The 25,973-nt window shown below is 37.7% G+C and overlaps 2 protein-coding genes across 5 annotated transcripts in view; one reads left to right on the top strand and one right to left on the bottom strand.

The window, feature by feature from the left end:
* The window catches only part of LOC106655644 (lachesin), a 165,173-nt gene that overhangs the window by 61,593 nt on the left and 77,607 nt on the right, over positions 1-25,973 (bottom strand). The window contains exon 1 of one of the 4 annotated variants that reach the window (XM_023463525.1): positions 1,444-1,514. The exons of the other annotated variants lie outside the window; for them this stretch is intronic. The gene's annotated coding sequence lies outside the window, so the exon portion shown is untranslated. Of the gene's footprint in view, positions 1-1,443; positions 1,515-25,973 lie in introns of those variants that run through there. 4 annotated transcript variants of the gene reach the window in all.
* LOC111694631 (speckle-type POZ protein-like) lies at positions 19,666-20,951 on the top strand. Its single transcript, XM_023463527.1, has one exon. The coding sequence runs from the start codon at positions 19,873-19,875 to the stop codon at positions 20,878-20,880; it is 1,008 nt and encodes a 335-aa protein (XP_023319295.1). The 5' UTR covers positions 19,666-19,872; the 3' UTR covers positions 20,881-20,951.

Below are 25,973 nucleotides of genomic sequence, written 5' to 3'. Positions count from 1 at the left end.
GTACGCAAATCATTATTTATCTCAACATTTGGGTTGTTGTATAATTCTTTAAAAGGATCTACTTCTGGAAATTTTTATCAACATCGTTTTGTGGATCAGAGTTTTCATCGTTATCTTCTTCTTCTCTACACAATTGGTGAGATTTCTTTTATTTAAACGTGAAATCTTTGGATGTAACATCCCCCCGTTTGTTGGAGAGACATTCTTGGTATTGACAAGAATGGATTTTTAAATTTTGAAAAAATTCTTGTCTTGTACTGGTTGCACTGCTGTACTGGTAGAGATTGGTGCTGCAGGCGCCGGCTGTTGATTGATAGCTATCATTTCTGTTACTTCTTCTTGATTTGGTGTTTCATTATATCTACCGGCGTTGACGAGCAACTGTGTTAAAGAGCCCAAGCAAGCAGCAAACATATGCATTGACCATCCATATGCTCGGTGTAGTGCTACGCCGTTGAGAATCACATCGATCGCTAATTTAACGATATGCAATATCATTAGTATAGCAATAACACCTGCGCTGGCCGAGCCGAAACTCATGAGTTTAGACCAAAGTCGGCCCCAAGTTGTTTCTTCTAACTTGTCGATTCATTAATTGGATTATAGTTCCGTTGGATCATAGTTAACATATACAAATTTAGAATTCATATATGAAAATAGATCAAGGTTAGAAGCGTTTATGTGGCTCCTTTTTGCGAAGCTTTCGTCTCTGACTGTTTCGAAAATAAATAAGCGTGGGTGTTCCGTAGTGATTACAGAGTAGCCACAAACACTTTCTACTTTCCTTGCTGTCAATCGAAAGGTTATATCTTGGCTCGTTACTGCGTAGACCCTTCTGGCATCTTCTTCTCCCTCGTCGGTGATCTTTTCCGCTTGCCCTTCATATAATACACTGTACCGATGAAAATTACAGATGTCCGTAGGCAGCGTTTTCCAAAAGCTGTTTCCTCCTTCAGAGTCTATACATGATTCGGATGCAAAATTGCATGTTGTACCAGAACGCAAGTGTATATTGCCATTGTTTAAATCTACTTTAGCCATTTGTTCTTGAAGAGTGATCCTGTGTGAGCCAAGAATTACAACATTCTCCCAAGTTTCGTAGTGTAACGTAATTAATTATCCTGGGACAATTATTTCGTTGTGTGGCCTAAGTATTCCGATATTTCGAGTCTGCCGAACGAACGTACAATAACTCAGGGTATTGTTGCGTTGTTCGATATTCTCTCTATTGCTTGGTTATGAACAAATTATTTGGGAATGGGACAATCAATTCCACAGAGGTAAAACGATAACGTTCATTGCCTCTGTGACCATGACTTATTATTAGGAAGACATGTTTGTTGAATTAAAATGATAAGTGAAAGGTATTCTAATATTAAAAAGAAATAGACAGAATGAGTTAAGATTATTATAATTAGGATATTTATTTTAACTTAGACTTACATTGTGAACCTAGAACTTGATTGACACAGAGAGAGACTTTTACACAGAGCACCTTTCACACTGAGCGTCGGAGAACGAGAGAGGGAAGTGATCCATCAGATTTTCCACTTGATTCACGAGATTTCGCGTGCAAAATTAGGAGAAAGTACCTGTCAGCACCTGCTCATCCGTGAGAACCTGACGACAGCTTTTGCTAATTTTTAGCGGATTGCCAAGTTCATTGCTCTTCCTGCTAAATTGGCATCACCTCAATTTTAATCAATGCTTTGTATGGCGTGTCTATTTCACACTTTTGTAAGAGGTGTTAGTTTCGATGTTCTTTTCGTAGAACTCGATGTTTTTACCAATTTTACAGTTTTATTTTTCACTTAGCTTGATGTCGTCAGATCCCGTAGATCGAGGCTAGCGCGTCCGCTCGCAGAGTGAAATCTCATGAGTATCGCTATTTTAATATAAATTGTTAATAATAGTTGCGTGGAACGTGACATGTTCTTGTATTAATTCTAGCGCGGTCCTTTCTAGTGAACTCTCTCGATTGGTGATAGCAGTAGAGTCGTAAAACCCTGTATCGTCTGCGCTCGAAAATGTATCTACTTCTCTTTTTTTATCTGGGTCGCTTTCAGATTGATATTGCGTAACCCTTTTATCCATTGATCAATTTAGAAGGAATACATAAATAACAAAAAAAATTAAAAGAAAACAAAAGAAAAATTGTGAGGGAAAAAAAATTTATTGAATCGTATTAAATGTCCGATGTATCTCCAAAGAGGTCAAAGATTTCTTTTTCTATTTTTTTCTTCTTTCGTCTTCGTTAATTTTAAACTTCTGGACTGGATCTGTTTCCGTGTTTTTAATAGGGTTGGGTGGGTCAATACCCGGGACAGAATTGTGTGCGGTGGTTGCTGCGTCACACAATATCTGAGCACAGTATTTCTCAAGTTTAGCTTGTTTCTTTGGTGATTCTAAAGACACTTTCCTCGCGTTTTTCAAATTTAGATAGGAAATAGGTTGAGGTATGTACGGTGAATCGCGGCACACCGGAATAATAAATTCGTATTCGGTAGGTGTTGGTATATATTCAATTATCTCCGCGGCTTTTTTCCGATCTAACGCGGCTTTCTCTTTCAATTGCTGTCTCAAATTATTGACCGGAGCAAATTTAGTAACTGTGTAAGGAGCGACGTCGTTTATAACTCGCGGTTGTGAAATGTTTTCGTGATCGTTTTCTCCTAAATCGATCCAATCGTAATCCGGCACATAATTAGTTGATTTTAAACGGTTATCTATTTTCGAATTTACTGTTGGTATATAAGTTTCTTTGAACAAATGGTGGATATTTACCGTGGTTTTAACGCGGTCACTAAAAGATTCAACGATTTTGTTATATGTTACGGGCCTATTACCTCTTTCTCTCTTTATTAAATTTTTAATTTTTTGGAGTGTCCTTTCCGCTAAACTTTCACTAGCTTTAAACCTAGTTCCTATTTGCAGTTTCCTATTTTTATATCCTTTGTGTTTGCTGTTCTTTTCAAAGTGCGAAAATTTTCCAGCGTATATTCTGGCGAATTTGACCCAATTATTTGTAACGTCCCGAAAAGGGACTTTGATTTTTTTGAACGAAATGTTCACGTAGCCTTGGATATTTAGAGCTTTTCTCGAGCTCCGTCCATTGAGAGGACGAAGGACGAGCGGTTGACTGAGACCGGCGACTCACGGATTGTTAAGTTGTGTAGGAACGAGGGTTACTTTCAACCCGACAAAACGATTGCTCGTTCATCGCCAGGGCGGCAGTGATGTCATTAGGAAAATGTATATTTATATTGCAACCATAATCAAGCAGTAGGTTTGAAGAAAAAGAAGATCAGTTTTATACTCGAAGAGGGTCTTATTATTGACAAATCCGTTTACTTACATTGTTGAATATAAATCTGTACCGTGTCTGGGTGAAAACCTTGGCCAGGGCAGCTGGAAGAGAGAAAGAGAGAGCACTGGCACTAGTTGGCGACTGGAACACAAGTAGTTTGACGAGGCCTCGATGTCGCGATATTTATATCATTTTCGGCGGTTTCACCTATTATTGCTTTCGGAGGATGTTTATTGGTTTCATTAGCAGCGAAACAATAGCTGTATCTCTCTTTTCCTCTGCTCTCGTCGCCCGAGCCAATGTTCGAATATTCCGGAACTCGGTTTTTACATAAAATACAACTTATTTGGATATATAGTAACTTAGTTATATAAGTATAGCTGTTGACAATTGTAAGATTATCTCGAACACTTATTCTCATTATTTTTACTGCAGCATATAAAAGATGATGTGATATTATAGCCCGACGATCTCTATATCTAAGTTCACTAGTCGTCATCATAAAAGGTGTTCTTATTAATTCTTCTGTAAATTTTCTTAGTTCTCCAGGAAAAATCAAAGAAAATGATAATTTCTCTACGTGCTCATCAAACAATATACTTTGTGAAACTTTAAATTCTCCTGGAGCAAGATATAAATATCCATCGTCATTCAACATTAAAGTTTGTTGTTGAGCAATAAGACTTTCTTCTGTAGGAATGTGTTCTGTGACGCCCCTCGATATATAGCCTACACGGCGGTAACCCATCAACGGCGTGGACCAGCCTAAAGCGCCTGTACAACTAGACCCCACTGATAGGACTGATCGTCGAACCGTTGGAATAAATATGTTCCAATTTAAAATAAGTTTCTTCACTGTTTTACTTGTACGTAGTTTGTATCTTGTAGTTCAAAGCATGTTACTTACATTTTTTGTCTAGACAAATTATTGCTTTTACACCTTTCTCTCAGGCCATGTGTTCTCACGTTTTATTTCCTGACGTCATAGGAATCAACGATAAAACCTAAATAATTTCGTTCTTCACCTGATCTTAATTGATTTATTGCATCTTGAACGTAATTTAAAAATAATATCCACCACTGTGGATTCATCAAAAAGTGGTATATCTCTAACTAATATTTAAATAAATAGTTTTCTGTCCTTAATTAATCTATGCAAATGAGATTGTATGAATTCTTCCTCTTCTGGTCGTGGTGCATTCGTATCTTCAAGAATACTTGGATGCACCAAACTTACTTGCATGGTTTCTCGTAATTCTGTTTCAAGTTGCTTCGATTTCTTTCTTTTTAATTTGTGCAACGTAAATAATTATGGTAACACAGTTATTACGTATATATTTGGCCTTGAATAACCGATTGTTTCGAGTCTGCCGAATTAACGTACAATAACTCAGGAAATTGTTGTGCTATTCTATATTCTCTCTTATGTGGTTTATATTATATTTGTCGAGAATAGGATGTCAATTCAACAGAAGCAAAACGAGAACGTTCATTGCTTCTGTTACCATGACTAGGCATTAGGAAACATTTGGTTGTATATAAATGGTCTCAATATAAGAAAGAATAACTGTAACTTAAATAATTATCCTTGGACAATTATTCCGTTTGTGTGGCCTTGATATTCCGATAAATTTGGAGTCTGCCGAACGAACGTACAATAAGTCAGGTATTGTTGAGTTGTTCGATATTCTCTCTATAGCGTTGTTATTGTAATGACGCCGGTTGATCTCTTTATCTATTGGTCTAGGCACAGCCTAATAACCATTAGTCTTCTGAGTCACCGATAAATCAATAGCGGAATCAAGGTTGAATTAGATGGGTTGCTTACGTAGAAGCGTAGTGTCGGTAAAGTAGATTGGAATTGAAGTAGATACGTTATCGACTGTAGGTCGTACTTGGCTCGAGAGCGTGAGGTTGTGTCCTCATGCTTGAGGTGACTAATGGAAGTCAAGGTAAGGGATGGTAACTATCTGTTGCTGATCGCGTACAGATAAAGTTACTTAGGGATGACCTAATCAGTGCTGCGGTAGTAGCTGTCAGCAACTGATTGATGTCAACGGAAAGGATTGCAACTATCTGTCACTTATGGCGAAAGATGGAGTTACGTAGGATTGACTAATCTAGACTGCAGCAATGAACTGCAGTCGACAGATTGAAGTCGGAGAGAAGTAACTATCTGTTGCTTGTAGCAATAACTAACTATTGCTTATAGCGAAAAGATAAAGTTACAAGGATTTGACTAATCTAGGCTGCAGCAATGAACTGCAGTCGACAGATTGAAGTCGGAGAGAAGTAATTATCTGTTGCTTGTAGCAATAACTAACTATTGCTTATAGCGAAAAGATAAAGTTACGAAGGAAAGGACTAATCTAGACTACAGCAATGAACTGTAGTCGACAGATTGAAGTCGGAGGAGAGTAGGATGAATAAAATATGTTACTCACTTTTGTTTATTATTTCCTTCTATTTATTTAAAATAGATGAGGTCGTTGTTGGCTGGGTTGGATAAGTTCAAATTTGAACGGAGGAGACTAGCTCTGAGAAGGAGCGATAGCCGTGATGCTCACATTTCGGAGATCGAATTTTGACTGATCGGAATGACTGAATTTACTAGGCGAGCTATGGCCTATTTATACGAAAGTCCCATCAGCGAGGCGGACCTGCCGACGGACTCGTAGTGGGAGAGAGTGGAAGGAGGAAATCAAATGTTTAAATTAGGGAGGCTGGAAAACTATGATTAGTAAAAATAAAGGAGTTGGAAATTAGGATTGTAGGGAAAATTGCCTTTCCAACGATACCTCATGACATATAAAAATATTACAAATATGATTGTTAATAATAATGTTCATATACAATGTAAAATAAATACTTAGCTAATTGTCAATTATTGATATTAATATTTTATATAATCGTTGCGCACGTATACTTAGCTATGCAAGCAATAATTAATTATATAATTCAGGTATGAGTCGATATTAATCGTTAGCAATTTATTTTTTAAAAGTAACTCTAGTTACACTAAATATACGTATGCAACAATGTACAATGGTAAAGTTGATTATAAATTTGATGTATTGAACAACTGTGGTTCGAACTTGGTTAACATAAATTAATATAATGTTTAATTATTTATTTAGTTACTCTGGCGATTATTATTAATGTATGTTTAGGATATTTTTCATGGTTAAAACAATGTTTACCATATCGTAATGAAATAATCCGGCGACTCTTGAGTCGGCTATTATAGTGAATCTAACTGTGGAGGCGGTTGAGTTTGGTATCGATGTACTCGTCTCAACAATTAATATTTAGTAATAATTACAACTACATCGTGGCATAATTTGTTTAAGCAATATAGCCAAAAACGTTATTCATAGAAACTACATGTTAAATAAGATCGAGATAGTTCGATGTCAAAAGATGTTTCATCGGTGAACACATGGCCGGAGAAAGGTGTGAAAAGTAATAAAACTCCAAATATAGATGTGTAACGGTTGCTCGGCGCGTTGAACTACAAGTTACAAGCTATGTACAAGTAAGACATCGAAATCTATTTTTTTGATTTTAAAATATATTTAGTTTGAATATTTCCACAATACGCCTTGTAGGCCGGATCGGTGCGTGCAGGCGCGTTAAGTCAGAGCGCGGAATTGGCGGGTTGCCTTGGCGTAGGCTATTCGTCGTAGGACGTTACATTATAAATAAGTTACTTGTTTACCCACAATCGCTTGCGATTGGAGGTATTTATTCATTAAAAGACACAGATCGTTTACGTGATCTGCTATTATTTCCAATAGAGTCTACAAATATTTTAAATTTAGTCGCAAAAACTATCACGGGTAAGGAGTTGAGGACCCTCGTTGTTTTCTTCGTTGCTTGTACTCCCTTCGTTTTTGGGCTTCTGTCTTGGTTGCCTTGATTATTATTTCCCTGCGTGGAAGGTCACTGCTATCGAATTCACGAGGGGTGGAAGATTCCTTCGTGATTGGTACCGGCAGTATCCCTCTCTTCTCAAGCTCAAGGGTGGACTCCTGTTGAGCGGCGCTTCCCTTTGATGATACGCTCTCGTCCTCTGACTTTGCGATGGACGTGGGCGTATAAGTCGCCTCGGGGGTCTTACGTCCTGATATTGATACAGGTTCGTAAGGGGACTCAATCTGCTCCTCGTCGAATAACTCAAGGTAGTCGTCGTCAATGATGAGAGGATACTCTTGAGCTTCCTGTTCGGCAGCGGATATAAAGTTGGCAAGTATGTCCTGAGATTCCGCTGGGGTAATTTGACGTTCGACGATTGTCGCAGTCTCTTTTAAGCAATCTGGTTTATCTACCTGTGTTACGGTAGTCGGCTGGGTACCCTTTACTTTTTCTGCTATTGTAATAGGGATCAACAATAGCTTAGGGGTAGCTTCTTCTTCTTGCTAGGTGGGTATAGCTTCCCCACGCGCAGTTGCTGAAGGTGTATCGCTAACTTTTCCTTTTCGAGCAGAGCTCGATTTGAGCGGTACCCTCTTCACCTTTGTCGGTTTAAAGGTTACTAGATCTTCGCTTTGCATCTTCGCATCGATTCGCTTCAGTCGCTTGAGGTGCTAGTCGTGATGGCGCTTCAGAATTCGTATTTTCTGCCGTCGTACAGGGTATACTCTCTTCTTGTAGCGTTTTTTGTTCTTCTTCCTGCGCTTGCACTTTTTCTTTTTACCCTGCTGGGCAAGACTTATATTGTTCGAGCACACTAAAAAAAATAAAGGATTGATATAATTATGGTGTGGAACCAAGTAGGGGAATTTCTGTGTAAGTCCACAGATATTAGAAGAAATCGAAAGTAATCTTTGTTCGAAGAAGATTAGAGGGTGAAAATATAGGCTAGAGATCTCCCCGGAGCCTCCAAATTTATAATAACGCCGTTGGGTCTCTTTATCTAATGGCCTAGGCAAAGCCCAATAACCAATAGCCTTGTGAGTCACCTTCAGCTTGCTTCGGACTGAGGATTAGTAATGAGAGCCGGCGATAGTAAGATCGAGCGTTGATAATGTAGATTTCAATCGGAGTTATCGACCGAGGATACTATTTTCTGCTAACGTCTGATTTGCTCCAGAGTCGTAAAACTCAAGTGGCACGACAGACCAACCTTTCTCGAATTCAAGACCTTTTTTACACTTAGCAGACCCGATCCTTATTTATTAAATAAAAGGCACAATTAATTACAAAAAGGTGATACAATGATCTGTGCAAAATTAGTGCAGTGAGCCAAGTGCAACAATACCAAACGGTGCATAATTCGCATGACTCAGTGCTGATAGTAGTGCTAACACAGTATTGTTTTAAGATTAGAAGTATTGATTTGACTGAAAATTGGATTGTTTACAATAATAGTTGCTATTGATTTGGTATTTTTACACTTGTCCGTAGTTAACTACGACTCTGTGATAAACGCGAGCGAACAGCAGCAGGCCCGAAGCGCCTACCCACAGTCTGTCTACAACATCGAAGATTGCTTTTCGAACGAACTGTAACTGCGTATGCTAACGCGGACGAGTAAGTAGCTCGACCCCCGCCCGCGCTTAGATCGAATGGATAAAACCGAACGCGCGAGTATTTTTTCTATGCGTCGCGCGCCGCTCCGCCGACCGGCCATTCTCTATGTTTTTATGTATTCAATTACAGCTCGCGTCATGCGTGGCATTGAAGCGCTGCTCACCCCGGCTCTTTCCTCGTCATTCAACGATCCGATCGTCGAGCTCGCTTTCCTTGATTGGCTGTCTCGCGCTCGACGAGTTCACTCGGCGCTTCTTTGCTCGCCGCTGAACGCGCGCGATACTAAAAATTAATGAAAAAAAAATCCATCTCTTCGTTTTTTTATATTTATACGTGGAAAGAGGGGGCGAACAAATGAAAACACAGGGACTAAGGCGAATTTTCTGATATAATTATGATAGAAATATTACACGCATTTTAAACGAGTCGTAATTAACAAGTCAATTTACTCAAAACATTGAGCAGCCATTGATAGTTTCGAACCTTCGCCACAAGATGGCGAGTACCTCTATCTGTCACTTTGCAAGAGGAATTGTATTCGTGACTTTATATATTTTGACAGCCAATAAAACTACTTGGTAGTTTTTTGTTATTGAGGTCTCTACCATCCAGGCCTCCTCCGATGTACACAACGCGATAATATAAAGACGATCGTGGTCGAGTTTGTTGCATTTGGCCCGAAGCGGCGTGAGGAGCACCCGCCCCCGCTGCACAAGACAAGTGGCACTCGTGGGAATCATATTATATATATATCGACGCGATGCGAGCAACAGGGTAGAAATTGCTCAAGGCTCTCTTTCTTAGCTCTATATACGAATATAGGGCTACCGCACTCAGTGTACGTGTGTGCGTGTCTCGATGTATCTCACGGGACTGTAGCCAAGAGTGCGAGCAAGAACTGCTTCCTCGACGCAAGGAAAAATATATAAAAGCTCGGGAAATGCTTTATCGCGTCCTTTGCTGCAAGGCTCTGTGTTCGGGGGCGGGAACCACTTGCGATTCGATATCCGAGCCGCGTGAACGTGTCACACGCGTTGCAATGCGGCTTTTTTGCCCCGGATTATTTCGGACTATGGCTTAGCGACAAGAGGACTCGCCTCGGGCGATTATATTTACGGCCTAGTTGCAGCGGTGAGAATAACGCGATGATTCAAAATGTTGTGGCGCGCATATAATTAATGATTCAATGGTAATATGTGTGTCATTCGATGAGCATGAAACAATTCAGAATTATCGCAGTTATAATCAAATTTAAGGAAGACAAAAAACAAATTTGCAAGATATAAAAGTCGCGTCTAAGAAGTGTGAATTGACTTTATATACTGTCTATACACAACATTTGAAAAACTCTCTGATCTACCTACCAAATGTTTGAAAATACCTGATTATCTTCCCCTATAAAATGGCATGTCTTCTATACAAAATTGATCATCTACTTTGTGGCCTGGAGATGAAAAGACACTCGATAGAAGAGGGGAGAATGGACTTTCTTCTTTAAACAGGTTCGATCGAAACCGCGTTTGACTAGCGCAGCATAAAGAGAAAATACTATACTTCGATCTAATGAAATTAGTAACCAATTCAGTACCTATGTTTTCCTGTTACAAATTATAGACTCAAGTACGAGAACAATTAATTAATTGATATTGTCACCATAATACGGAAACCACAAACAGATATATGAAAAGTCAAACTACTACTATCAAATCGCGTGAATAAATATACTTAGTAGGCGATATTTAAACTTTCTCATTTTACGGGTCCTGTTGACACTTTTTCTACAGACTCTGCTGGAAGTTAATATACGACATCGATCTAATGATAGATTTGACTATCTCATAACCTATGTTATCCTGTTACTTATTTGACGCTTTGAGAAGAATCCATTGATACAATAGTCATTTTTGTGAAACCAAGAGCACGTGTGAAATTTCCAATCACTACTAAATAAAAACTTTGAAAATGTCGTATAATAGAGGAGTTTAAAACGATAACATTAGGCTTTTTCAAAACTAATTTGTACATTGTTTCAAAAAATCATTGGACCATCATCAGCTTCTCTTGTTGCTTGTGTAAATCTAAAGACATCATTCATTTTGTGGTCTACTAATGTAACACATGACTAAAGACACATGAGAAGACACGATTTGGTCTTTCTTTTTCGAAAAGACTCGAGTTACTCCGCCTACCACTTGACTTTGAGTAAACACAGATTCGATCTAATGATGTATGCGATCTTCTCTAAACCTATGTGTTCCTATTACTGCTGGCCACTATCGTTGCTTGTAGACATTTAAAGACAATGTTCATTTTATTATCCATGATATAAAGACACGTAATTATTAATAAAATTATACAAGATTTGAATAGATCAAGCGGGATCTACTAGTGAGAATTTTTTATATAACACCTCAAGGCGAGATAGTTGTTGCGGTTGACTCGAGAAATCTCATAGTGAAACTTGATAAAGCTCATTTTGTCATGACTTACTAATTTAGATTAAATGCTACAAAAGAAAAAAATTGTTTTACCAAAGTGTGAATGAGTGAGTAATTAGTAGATCCGATTGTATCTATTTAAAAAATGCTCCAATCACGACGCTGAATATCTTTCATCTTGAATATTTCATCTTGGAGGCGTACCCAATGTGAAAGATAGTTTACCTGCAGTGTGTTGTAGTTACTTTAGAATCGATTTTTATTAGACCATATGATACTTTCGAATTTCGAAATAATTTACTGGCAACGTCCAATACGTCCGTTTCTAATTAAGATGATACAACTCAAAGAAAATCAAATGGCTCTTTCTAAGCTATGTTTTACTAATAAGAATTCTAGTCATTAAATCTTTATCTTATTAAGGAACGATCGTGTTACACATTTTTATGTATCTTTGAAGCAATTTTGTGTTAACTGAGTATGTGACATCTATAAAATAATTATTCCAATTTTTTGTTTTCACCGATGTGATATCTATAAAATAAGTATGTGATATCTATAAAATAATTATTCCAATTTTTTTGTGTTCACCGAAGCATGAATAAATGAGTATTTAGTAGATCCGATTATAATCAATCTCTAAACGTGCTAACTGTTACGCTGAGTGTCTAAGTATTTCATATTATATTGTTCTGTACTCAAACGTAAGATATTACGAAAAGTCTCTCATTATATTTCTAAACTCATATATTATTTGAACATATGTTACTTTCACTCGTAAATAAGATCAACTGAAGACGCCAACAAAGTATTTTCTAATTGAGATGTTACGCCTCTAAAAAATTCAAATGGCTTTTTCCAAACTATGTTTCCCTAGTCAGGTAATTAACTGAACTTATCATTTTTTAATTAGCAAACGATCATGTCACACATTTTTTTGTATTTATAATGTCATCTTATGTTTCTAGATTATGCGCTGTTCACTCTAAAAATGTGATTTTATGGAAATGATTTTCATCATTAGAATGTTCATTTAAAACCTCAAGGCAAGAAATCCGATTCTGATATTACAAACATCAAAAAAACGCACTTTTCTGATTATTTTGTCATTAGACATTTCAATTGCATATAACAATGATTAAGGTTTATGATTTATTTTCAACTAAACGTTTGAGTGAATAAGTAATTGACAGATTTAATTTTAAGTTGTTACACATGATGATGTAGTTTTGAAGTAATTTTGTGTTTGTAAAGTATGTGGTGTCTACTCTTGAGAGTTTGATATTGGATTCTATTATAATTTTGTATATAATATTGTATTGTATTGTATTTTATTTTATTGTACTTTTGTATGTATTCGCATGTATTATGTATTTTTGAAGCAATTTTGTGTTTGTAAAATATGTAGTGTTGTGAGAGTTTGGTATGTACTTTTATTTTTCGAGATGATCGACTAATTCCACTTACAAGATCATCTCCCATCGAACGATACTATTCTAAAGTGACAGTTTTTACGCTACATTTTCTTATCAGATTGTTCAATAATTACAAAGTTGTTCAGTTTTACGGAAAATTTTTAAATAAATTCGTATGTAAAAGAAAACTTATTTCAACCAGTTAAATGTTCATAAAGAAATGTGAAAAAAACCTATAAATGTACATGAAATTCAGAGATGTTACTATGTTATACATAAAAATGACAGATTTTTTGTCTATTCCATTATAAACGAGAGAAAATCGGTCGTACATGGATAATTATTGCTTTGATTTAATTGTTACAATATTTTATCTACGTATTGACAAATTCTGAATGCCCACAAGTTTCTCTTGTTTACATCGTATATTATTCGAATCATAACGATCACTCGTTCACTTACGTAACAACCGTCGACGTGATAAGTTGACGCCGACATTACTCTTCGCGGGGATCAATTGACATACATTTTTTAACTACAAAATATGACCGCCAACATGGATGTCTCGACAAGCAGAGGCCACGCCCGAGTACAAACTCTGAAAAGCGAGTACATTTGGACCATTGAGAATTACAGTCTGCGAACACAGAACAGACACGAGTCTCTGAAGTCGGAAAAATTCAAGATCGAGGGCACGGAAAGGTACTACAGCCTAATTTTCTTTCCCACTGGCATATCGGGCGACGACGACTTCGCCAAGCTCTACCTGGTCCAGTGCAAATACGACGAGGTCGAAGTTAGTTTCACCGCGTCATTCTTGGTCGACGACAAGCCCGTGAAAAGCGAGAAATCCATCAGTCGCAAGTTCAACCAACGAGTGAAAGAGTTGGGCATACAAAAGGTCTACAGGGTGCAGAACGTGAGCGAGCTGCTGTCCGCCGAGGACGTCATGACCATTCGCTGCGAGCTAACCGTACGCGTCAGCGAAGTCAAAGAGACCGTCCCGATCGGACCGATCGAGGATTCGGCCTCATGTCGTCCTTGGCACCTCGACTTCTCGAACTTATTCTTGAACGAGCACCTGAGCGACGTAGAATTGGTCACCCAGTCCGGACCGAGCGTGCCCGGACACATGCTTCTGCTCGCAGCCACAAGCCCTGTCCTCAGCGACATGATCGAGATCGCGGAGAAACGCGAGAACGGCCGGAACGTCGTCTACGTGAACGACATCAGGCGCGAGGTTCTCGTGGACATGATGTGCTTCATCTACAAACGAAAAATCGCCTGGAGCGGAGTGGACTTTATCGGCGATTTGCTGATCGCCGCCCACAACTACCAAGTCGATGGACTCAAGCAGCTGTGCGAGACGATGTTGAGCAATCACCTGACGTCGAAGAACGCGATGGAGGTGTACGTCAAGGCCAAGGCCTGCAACACCGAACATCTCAAGGCCGAGGCGCTGAGATTCATCAAGACTCATCGCCAATAGATCATCCAAGAAGAGTGAGCAGATCATCGTTTTATGTATATGAAAAAACTATTGTCATTTATAGTTGTTTTAATTAATGAACACATTTTTATCGATACATGCAACCATGTAAAAGATTTTTACAGTTATAACTGTAACTACAATAAAAGTTGTTTGAAATTTACTGCTCAAAAAATATATCTCTTGTTTCATTCGTTTATGAGCAATGTGCTATCTGTCAATGATAATAAAAGTGAAAGCTAATTTTCGAAATTCTCCGTTACATTTCAATCTGTCGCGAGGTCTTTAAATCGTCTTGTATAGTCTGCTCTTGCCCAACAATAACAGAGATCAGCTGAGATAATTTCAACATCGAGTTCATGTCCGCATTTATCGATCAATCAGACACTATACATCGCGAAATATATTCATCGCGTACCGATCAACGTTAAAGTTTTCGTGTTTATCCACGAATTAATACAAAAAGCCAAAAAAATGTCAACGACAAGTAGCAGCGGTAACAGCAGCAGCAACAGCAGTAAAGCCTACACTCGAGTGAATAAGCTAAGCAGTGATTTCACCTGGACAATAAGTAATTACAGCTTGCTGAAAAAGCAGCCCGGAGAGTGGCTCAAGTCGCCGAGCTTCAAAGTCAACGACGGCAGAATCGAGTATTGCTTGAAACTCTACCCCGCGGGATTTCCGGACAACAGCGAGTTCGCCGGTGTCGCGCTGAGCCAAGCCACCGAGGTGGAGCACGTGTGCCAGTTCACGATCTCGGTGCTGATCGACCGCAGGCCCGTCGTGATCATACGCGCGGGCAGCTGCGATTTCGCGAAATCGTCCAACAGTTACCGACTGCGCGAGCTGTTCAAGCTGAAAAATTCGCACGAGGTGCTGAGCGAGGACACGCTGACGCTGCGCTGCGATCTGACGATCGTCGCCGAATCCGAGTCGCTGCTGATAGAGCAGCCGCCGATCGCGGATGCAGCAGCAGCGACGCGGCCCAAATGGAGGTTCAACGAGCTGTTTCTGAGCGAGCATCTGAGCGACGTGAGGCTGCGCACGGCCTGCGGCAAGACGATTCCCGCTCACAAGGCGCTGCTCGCCGCTGCGAGTCCGATATTCGACAGGATGTTCAGCCACGACATGCTGGAGAGCCAAGCGAATTTCGTTTGCATAAACGATATCGGCTACGAGGCTCTAGTGCAGATGCTGCGTTACGTGTACGCGGCGGGCATAAGAGACGGGGTCGAAACGAGTCTGATGTGCGAGCTTCTCGAGGCCGCCGATAAATACGACATCGAGGGATTGAGGCTGGAGTGCGAGAGAATTTTGTGCGACAATTTGACCGTAGAAAATGCCATCGATCTGCTTTCGACGGCTCTCAAGCATAATGCCGATTCGTTGAAAATTCGAGCCCGAAAATTCATCGAGTTTCATCGCAAGAAGATAATCGAATCCGATAAATTTCGAAAGAAGCTGGACCGATTAAACATTATCGATGTTATGGAAGCTCTATCTTTCACAGAGTGCATTGATTAAGTACTTTCAAGTTCATATACTTTTATGAAAAAAAAAGTAGACGATAAGATAACAGACAATTTACTATAACTCATACAATAACAATAAACACGTTTGAGACAATATTTCTCATACTAATTTATTTCAACCCAAAAAAAAACTTAAAAAAAAAAATCTATATAATTATGTTACGGGGAAAATAATATCAGTTATTTCTAGCTTTTCTGAGCATTAATAAAAAATCTTAATTCATACAAAAAATTCGTAATTCGATTCAATAATATTCGTACATGACGTGAAAATAGATTCGACGACTACCGATTTTCATTACATTTTGACAACATGTATAATCACAAGAAAAAACAATAACTTCAAAGTCCATAAAACTTGCGTCAAACAAATGATCAGAGACACTCCGTACTGCATCAGCCGTCAGCTGACATTGTAGATCATTGAACAATGAAAATTCGTGCAAAGTCGGACTTCGCTGTGACGTAAGTTTTAAATTCCAACTTGCGACTGCCAAAAAAGCTACTAGACCTCCATTATCTATAAAACTAGGGTACCAAAAAAAATTCTGGAACATCATACAAGCAAGTGCATTATTGAATTTTTTAAGCTCACGCAGATAATAAAAAATGAATGGATCTTTGGCACACGTGACTTAGCATCAATCTCTTTTGAATTTCAATGAGATTTTAAAGCTCAGAAGCCCACCAATTACACAAACCTGATGAGAGATCGCATGAGTTTCCCGAAACCACAATTTTTTGTTAAGCTGAGATAAAATTTCATGGGTCATTCTATCGCTTACTTTTTAACAAATACGCTTTTTTTTAGCAAGCTAGCTGAGAGATTCAATTATGTACTAGTTTTTAATCAAGTATATGTTTGAATATTTCCTATACTGTACAGACATAAAGAAATTCGAGCTGCTCAAGAATGACTAAGCAACTTTCTCTTTGTAAACGCATATGAAATTTTCAAGCTGAGAAGCGCCCCAACTACACAAATCTGGAGCGATATCGCATAAGCATTACTATACTCCAATCTTTCGTTACCCGGAGATAAAATTTCAAAGGTCAACCTCTCGATTAATTTTCAACAAATACAACTTTCTTTCAGCGAGCCAACTGAGAGATTCGATTATGTACTAGTTTTTAATCGAGAGGATGTTTGAATATTTCCTATACTTTAAAGAAGTTTAGTAATGCCAGCAGCTCAGGCATAACTAAAAACTTTCCCTTTTTAAACGCATATGAGATTTTCAAGCTGAGAAGCTCCCCAACTACACAAATCTGGAACGATATCGCATAAGCATTACTAAACCCCAATCTTTCGTTACCTAGCGATAAAATTTCATAGTTCATCCTCTTGGTTACTTTTTAACAAATACGCTGTTTTGTTAGCGAGCCAACTAAGAGATTCGATTATGTACTAGTTTTTAATCGAGAGGATGTTTGAATATTTCCTATACTTTAAAGAAGTTTAGTAATGCCAGCAGCTCAGGCATAACTAAAAACTTTCTCTTTTTAAACGCATATGAGATTTTCAAGCTGAGAAGCGCCCCAACTACACAAATCTGGAGCGATATCGCATAAGCATTACTAAACTCCAATCTTTCGTTACCCAGAGATAAAATTTCATACGTCAACCTCTCGATTACTTTTTAAAAAATACAACTTTTTTTCAGCGAGCCAACTGAGAGATTCAATTATGTAGCAGTTTTTAATCCAGTCGATTTTTGAATATTTTCCATACTGTACGAAAGTTCAGTAATGCCAGATGCTCAGGAATGACTAAGCAACTTTCTCTTTTTAAACGCATATGAGATTTTCAAGCTGAGAAAAGCCCCAACTACACAAATCTGGAGCAATATCGCATAAGCATTACTAAACTCCAATCTTTCGTTACCCAAAGATAAAATTTCATAGGTCTACCTCTCGATTAATTTTCAACAAATACAACTTTTTTTTAGCGAGCCAACTGAGAGATTCAATTATGTAGTAGTTTTTAATCCAGTCGATTTTTAAATATTTTCTATACTGTACAGAAGTTCAGTCATGCCAGCTGCTCAGGAATGACTAAGAAACTTTCTCTTTTTAAACGCATATGAGATTTTCAAGCTGAGAAGCGCCCCAACTACACAAATCTGGAGCAATATCGCATAAGCATTACTAAACTCCAATCTTTCATCCCAAAGATAAAATTTCATAGGTCTACCTCTCGATTAATTTTCAACAAATACAACTTTTTTTCAGCGAGCCAACTGAGAGATTCAATTATGTAGCAGTTTTTAATCCAGTCGATTTTTGAATATTTTCTATACTGTACAAAAGTTCAGTAATGCCAGATGCTCAGGAATGACTAAGCAACTTTCTCTTTTTAAACGCATATGAGATTTTCAAGCTGAGAAGCGCCCCAACTACACAAATCTGGAGCAATATCGCATAAGCATTACTAAACCCCAATCTTTCGTTACCTAGCGATAAAATTTCATAGTTCATCCTCTTGGTTACTTTTCAACAAATACAACTTTTTTTCAGCGAGCCAACTGAGAGATTCAATTATGTAGCAGTTTTTAATCCAGTCGATTTTTGAATATTTTCTATACTGTACAAAAGTTCAGTAATGCCAGATGCTCAGGAATGACTAAGCAACTTTCTCTTTTTAAACGCATATGAGATTTTCAAGCTGAGAAGCAAACCAACTACACAAATCTGGAGCGATATCGCATCAGCATTACTAGACCCCAATCTTTTGTTACGCAAAGGTAAAATTTCATAGTTTATCCTCTCGCTTACTTTTTAACAAATACTCTGTTTCGTTAGCGAGCTAACTGACAGAATCGATTATGTATTGGTTGACTTAATGTTCCTTTCCTTATTCAACTATGACAAAATGACTACCTTATTGTTTAACTTTTGTTCAATTGCAATGAATCTTTTTTACATATAAATCCTTTCCTTAGTTAATGAACGATGATGAAGATTTTGTCACTTGTCGTTTCGGTTTTGTACATACGTAAGAGCTGTAGGACCATTTATATTCAGACATTTGGCTACATGTAAAACTTTTTTTTCCTGATATATTCGATTGATATGAACGCCTATACATACACTATATTCATCTATAATTAATGTGTGGCTCTTATGAAAACATCAAAAGTTTCTTTCGAGTTAAGTTTTTTTAGTTAGATATCTTACTATATTATTATCATCCCTTCATTAGGAATCGATTATTTTGCACATATTTTCGAATTTTTCATCGTCGGAAATGATTTTTTACAAATGAAAAATCACTCAACACCTGAATGGTAGTCCTTTTTTGGTGAAAAAAATTAAATTTTATCATTTTTCCAAAAAATTTTCCGTGAAATCATAATTTAGATTACGTTTTTTAATGTAATTATCATTGAATCTTATGATTATCCTTTATTCAATTTCAATTAGACTGAATCATAAATTAATTCATAAATATTCATTTTCATGTGGTGAAATTACGCCGCTGAGCGTTTGATACTTTCCCTTGTTTTTTCTAGTCGTTTTCTTTGAAGAAGAATGATCTAATGTATGAGAAATTAAACGAAGTATACTTTCACTTTTCGAGGCGGTCGTTTTACTCCACTCATCAAATCAACTCTAATTGAAAGCTACTTTTTTAAAAAGTTTCAATGATAGTTTTCATACAACATTTTTCTGATCGGATTTATAATAATCAAAAACTCTAAGAAAATTTTTATGATAAATTCATGTGTAGAAGACTCGTTTTGCCGATTTATTGATTGTATTAGTTTTTAATTCTATCGAGTAAAAGTATTAGAGAGAAAGAATGAGCTGTAAATGCATAATTAAATCATGAAAAGGTTTAGGCCTATTAGATGTATAGTATCGTTATAACATCGTTAAATGAGTAACGTGACTCGAAGGCTCCAGTGGCGCTGTCTCTTTTGTTTTGATTCAAGTGTCACCCGTTCATGAGCTGCTATCGTTCCACATAGCGTTCTCGGGCCGATCGATCGTTTATCCAGGGAAAACGCGAGAACGAGGTTCAGATCGCTTATCGTACCCTAATCAACACAACGAGTACGTTACTCGCTTGATTCGCAATTTCGAACCGCGTGATCTTTATCGATAGCTAAAAAGCGAAAATAACGGGATATTTTGTAAAAATTGATATCGGTTCGAAATGGCAGGGATCGTAAGCAACGCTTATACCCGAGTGACAGCGTCGAAGAGCGAATTCAATTGGAAAATTGATAATTACAGCAATCTGAACAAAAAACCAAAGGAGTTCTTGAAGTCGCCGGAATTCAAAGTTGACGAAAGCGAAAATTTGTTCTACCTAGAATTGTATCCATCGGGATTCCAGCCGGACTCGTCGGGACAATACAAATTCGCCGACATATTCTTGTGTCAAGTTCGCGGCGAAGCGCTCGAGTGTCGTTGCCAGATTCTGTTTTGGGGCGACGGCGAGCCCGCCGTAATCGTGAAGCCGGGCATGTGTTCGTTCGACGCCGACTCAAAAAAATTTTTGATCCCCAAAGTTTTCCCGATAGACGAAACGAGCGCAGTGTTGGTCAAGGACTACATGGAACTCCGCCTCGACGTTACCATCTTCACCAACGAGTGCGAGTCGTCGGTGAACGTCTCAATCGATATAAGCTCCGACGAGAGCCCGCGATTGGACTGCAGCAGATTATTTTTGACCAAACACTTGAGCGACATGAGTTTCCGATCCAAGTGCGGAAAACTCGTGGCAGCTCACAAAGCCATTGTGGCCTCGGCGAGTCAAGTATTTGCAAAAAGGCTCGTCCAAAACGAGCTGGAAAACAATGTTTATATAACGGTCTTCGAGTACGAGACTCTCATCGAAATGTTGCGGTACATTTACACGGGTCAGCCGAAAGAGACAATTTCCACCCATGTCATTTGTAATCTCGTGGAAGCAGCCGACACTTACGCCATGAAAGGATTGAAGAGTAAGTGTGAAAAGATGCTGATCTCCAGTTTAACAACCGAAAATGCAATAAGCGTACATAAAACGGCTTATTTACACGATTGTACTCATTTGTTAGAAAAAGTTAAAGAATTTATCAAGTTTCGTAGCCAGGAAATTACTGAATCAGATGAAATGTACGGGTTACTGGGTGATTGTATGGAGGTTGATTTAATTAAATCAATGTTAAAAAAGTAGTTAGACAGAAAGAACATATTTTATGAGTGTATTTAATTATTTATGGTTATTTCAAACTTTGTTATTTAATTATTTTCTCAATGTCACAAGCTTGTAGAAAAAATTTAACCTTGTGATTACTTATTTAAAATAATAAAATGGAAAAATATATTAAATGTGTGCCAAGTTAATTTAAATAGTGATCATGAACTTTTGATGTACTTGTCGCATAAAAGATTATTGATAAATATTTGATTGCTGCGTTATGTAAAAAAGCAAAAATTGTTCTGCATTGGTTGACACGATAAGCATCCTCGCACGAAACATGCGGTAAAAATTACTTGGGAGATGAATCATAGTTCAACGACTGCGTATCCAAATCGACCATTATCTTACGAAAAGTTAATGTAAAATTGTTTACACTTATTCGTCGAGAAAATTTTACTTTCATCATGCGTTAATTTTGCTTGTCATTATTTTTCAAAATTGGATATTGATCGGTAACAAAGGAAAAAAAGTGCCTGCAATGCATTAGAGACTATCGATCCTATACAATCTACATATGGCCCATGACCAGTAATGTGAATGCAACTATAGTTGCAAGTACACTTTCGATAAGTGCAATTTCTCCTTGTATAAGGGAGAATCATCACTGGTCATTAAGCAGTTTTAAACGAGGCCCTTCCCAACTTATATGCTGCAGGAAGAGTAAAACGCACTCAGTATCTCTCACACTCGTACGCACGTACATACGCACATTCACATACAAGTGCGACGACACATACACTGCCGTCAAAGCGAGTCGGCATGGCATATTTTCCAACCAGGATCTAAACTCGGCAACATCGAAATCGACCTAGGGTGATAGTGGTGATGAAAACACACTTATCAATAAGGAACCTTAACTTTTAACACGTGGACCATTTGACTAGTAACACGTTGCTGTACTGTGTCGCGGCAACATCAGTTCATCTGTAGAAGCCAACGTGCAAGCATCATTGGTTCCTGCGCACCTCAGTTGGAGTGTATAAAAGATTACCTTTCACTTTCTGACGTGGACCATTTGACTAGTAACACCTTGCTGTGCTGTGTCAGGGCAACTCCAGTTCATCTGTAGAAGCCAACGTGCAAGCATCATTGGTTCCTGCGCACCTCAGTTGGAGTGTATAAAAGATTACCTTTCACTTTCTGACGTGGACCATTTGACTAGTAACTTCTTGCTGTGCTGTGTCGTTACAACTTCAGTTCATCTCTAGAAGCCAACGTAGAAGCCTCATTGTATCATTAGGTGAGTTGGAGAGCATAAAAATACTCACTTCGAATTAGATATTGATCTTTGTGCAGTACTGTTACATCGCTAGTAAATGTTCAGACACTAAAGTGTAAGCATCAACGGAACATTAGCTTAATTGATTCCCCAAGAACAAAAAGCTTAGAAACAAGGAAAATGGCTCTTTCTGCGAGGCTGAGATCTTTCCACATGGATTATTATAATACATTGCCTGCACCATTGCACTCTGCAGTCTTTTACGCCACTGAAAATTTGGTCGAACAGTTGCTTATAAGTGGGGCTGACCCGAACGCGGTGAATGAAGATGGAGCCACTCCTCTGCATATTATTTGCCAAAAATCTGACGAGGCTTATAGCATGGCAACTACGTTTTTTAGAGTCTGCGATCACATGGAGCAAACGATACACCTTGATACCCAAGACAATTTGGGTAACGCAGCATTGCACTTTGCGATACACTATGAAAACGTAGATATGGTCGAACTTCTGCTGTTAAAAGGGGCCAATCCGAATGTCGCTAACAATGATGGAATGACTCCTCTTCATATTATTCGCGCCAAACGAGCAGTCCGTGATCACTTGTTGATGACGTTCCTGAGAATCTCCGATCACATGCAGCAGACGTTGCAGCTCGATGCGCAGGACAAGTTCGGTAACACACCACTACACTTGGCTGTGCTAGACGGCTGCTTTGTAATGATCGAACCTCTCCTAAGACGAGGAGCGAATCCCAATTTGACCAATGAAGAAGGAATGACACCTTTGCACATTATTTGTAAAAAAGGAACTGATGCGCATATCTATGCGATGAATTTCTTCAGAGTCTGTGACAGCGTTTACCGGACTGTACACATCGATGTTCGGGACAAGTTCGCCAGGACACCCCTTGAGTGGGCTGTGGCGAATCGCTTGCATCTTGTGGTCGATATACTCTTGGACAATGGCGCTCATCTGCGGAACTTTATCTTTCCATTCCCAAGACATTACGACGAGCAATTGAAACCAAAGCCAGATGAAAACTTAAATAGCTTTAGGCCAAGACTAATAAAAGATGCTTTGGCCGTCGTTAAAAGTCTTGAAAAGAAAGGATGGAAATTGCAAGAACATGACAAATTGAAGGTCATGTCAATAATACAGCGGTACGGATTGTTAAAGAAAAGTTCCGAAAAATTTGAGGAATCTCGACGAGAGTTTGCATAACAACTGTTGTTGAGTGGGCAAACTATAGTTTTATTTCTTCTTATTTTATGAAATAGAGAGTAGGATTATCGCACGAGAATTTGACCCGTGTTCACAGAATCAATGAAAGTTGTTAAAATGTATTAATATCAATTGTATCTAAATGTATAAATATAGAAATGTACAAATGATAAGGATTTTTAATAAATAATTTATAAACTCAAAAATTTACTTCTTTTTACTACAAATAATAATTCTATAGATTTATTTTATGACGTGTACGACATATTTCATTACTATGATATAATTAAAGGTCAAACAATACCATTAATTATTTCATAAATGTGCTGTTCGGAGATTCTGACTACTTATAGAAAACATATATGGTATAAGTAAGTGAAGCAATTCAGTTCGTGTAATTTTGTGGACCTCTGAATATTCAATATGAAAATGATGAGAATTAGCTTTTTTTGCTTAAAAATACAATCATAAGTCACCAGATCAACTGAGCTGATGAATATGTTTCATCTTTTAATGTGGAATCGTAAGTATCCAAATTTACCCATTTAATTCATCTTATTTTGCTATTGTTGCTCCCCCAGGTGAAAATAGTATGTCAGATCTGACTCCAGATCTGGCATCAGATCTGGTATAAGATCTGATAAATGTACGCCAGATCTGATACCAGATCTTGTATTCGATAATCGACATCAGAACTTATATCAGATCTGAAGTGACTGTATTGCCTTTAATTAATTAAACAATAACTTTATTAATAATTAAAACTTTATAACAAATTTAGTTATATTTTAATAATCACATCGATAATACCTTTAAGAAAAATTCCTACAATATTTAGGTTTCTGATAATGTGAATTTAAATTGATTCAACAACTTTTATTATTAAGATTTATTATAAAATTTTAATTATTAATAAACTTATTGTTTAAATAATTGAAGGCATTACAGTCACTTCAGATCTGACATTAGATCTGATGTCAGATCTGATATAAGTTCTGATGTCGATTATCGAATACAAGATCTGGTATCAGATCTGATGTCAGATCTGGTGTATATTTGTCAGATCTTATACCAGATCTGATGCCAGATCTGGAGTCAGATCTTACATACTATTTTCACCTGGGCCAAGTAACTGAATCTGCCCAGTTCAGGCAAGTTAAGTAGTAACATTAAAACACAGTAATGTTGAAGTAATCCAGTCAACCCAACTTGTGCAGTTTATAGATTCGTGAGTATATGCAATATTTAATACGTTACAAAGTAAGTTCAAGTAAGTTCAGTCGTATTTTTATATTTTTATATATGATGCCGTCGCAAAAGTTTAAGTGCTGAAAAAACGACATTACTCGAAAAAAATTTCGCTTAATTTTTTTTAATTTTCTTCCAGTAGGCTACAGCATATACATTATTACTTTATCGTGAAGAGCGCAGTAGACTATAGTCAGTAAGTATACAGTGCCACGTGAACCTGAAGCCAACTTATGTACACTAGACCCAATCTAATTAGGTCCGGTCCACGGAGTGGTGGAATGAGAATAAGAATAACGGCGTTCCAGCAGACTGAATTAGATTTGGGTCTATAGTGTATAAGAGCCATGCTCACATTTCGGAATGATAAATATTTTAGGAATTATGAATATTCGGAATGTTTGAAAATCGGAATATTGAAAACGGAACATGAAAAATTCGGAAAAACAAAATTACGAAATAAAAAAATTTCGGAATGAAAAAACTTCGGAAAAATTAAAATTTTGTGGATTCCGAATTTTACGCATTCCGAATATTCATAATTCCAAATATTTATCACTCCTAAATGTGAACTTGGTTCGTGTATAACATTCCTAATTCCTATATATACAACGTGTCACTCGACATGTGCTCTGGACTAGAAAGTAGAGACCGGAGAGGAGGCAGTGACCGGATATTCGTTTTTTAACTCAAATGGGCTCTCACATCCGTGACACACTACACAGTACGCAGTCTGCTTTCTCGCCAGTTAGATCGTTTGTTAGACGCACGTGGTATCTCCTCGCAAGAGTTAGATCAATCAAAGAATACGTTTTATTGGTTTATCGTGTTGCGCGTGTAGTAAGATCAAACAAGTTTACGATTATCATTCGTTTTTTAACGTTAACAAAAAGTAAAAACTTAATACTTTCAAAATGTCGACGTTTGTTAGAAAAAGTTATACTGAAGAGAAAATTAGTGGAATCAATATTCTGAAGAGCGAATTTGTTTGGAAAGTAAATAATTTTTGTGAACTGATTGAAGATCCAGAAGATATTTTGACCTCACCGAGATTTAAAATGGATGAAAGTGAAGAAACATATAGTCTTATGTTTATGCCAACTGGAAATTTAAAGGACCCAGTAAGTAAACATAAATCAGCAACTTTGACTTGTCATAATAATTATGACGAAGAGTTTGCATGTAGTTGCAAAGTATGGTTTTTTACCGACAACGAGTGTGTTTTAACTTTGGCATCAGATAAATCTTCATTTAAATCTGGTGTTCAAGCATCAATTGGTCTACGTCCAGTTTATATATTACCTAATCCAGAGGAAGTAGTATCTTACAAAAATGTTATGACAATCCATTGTGAAATCACAGTAGAAAAACCAAT

This window comes from Trichogramma pretiosum, unplaced genomic scaffold (assembly GCF_000599845.2).
Source record: "Trichogramma pretiosum strain Unisexual culture from Peru unplaced genomic scaffold, Tpre_2.0 scaffold96, whole genome shotgun sequence".
Classification (NCBI taxonomy): domain Eukaryota; kingdom Metazoa; phylum Arthropoda; class Insecta; order Hymenoptera; family Trichogrammatidae; genus Trichogramma; species Trichogramma pretiosum.
The sequence above is the reverse complement of the archived record's forward strand: the minus strand, read 5'-3'. Positions and strand labels throughout refer to the sequence as shown.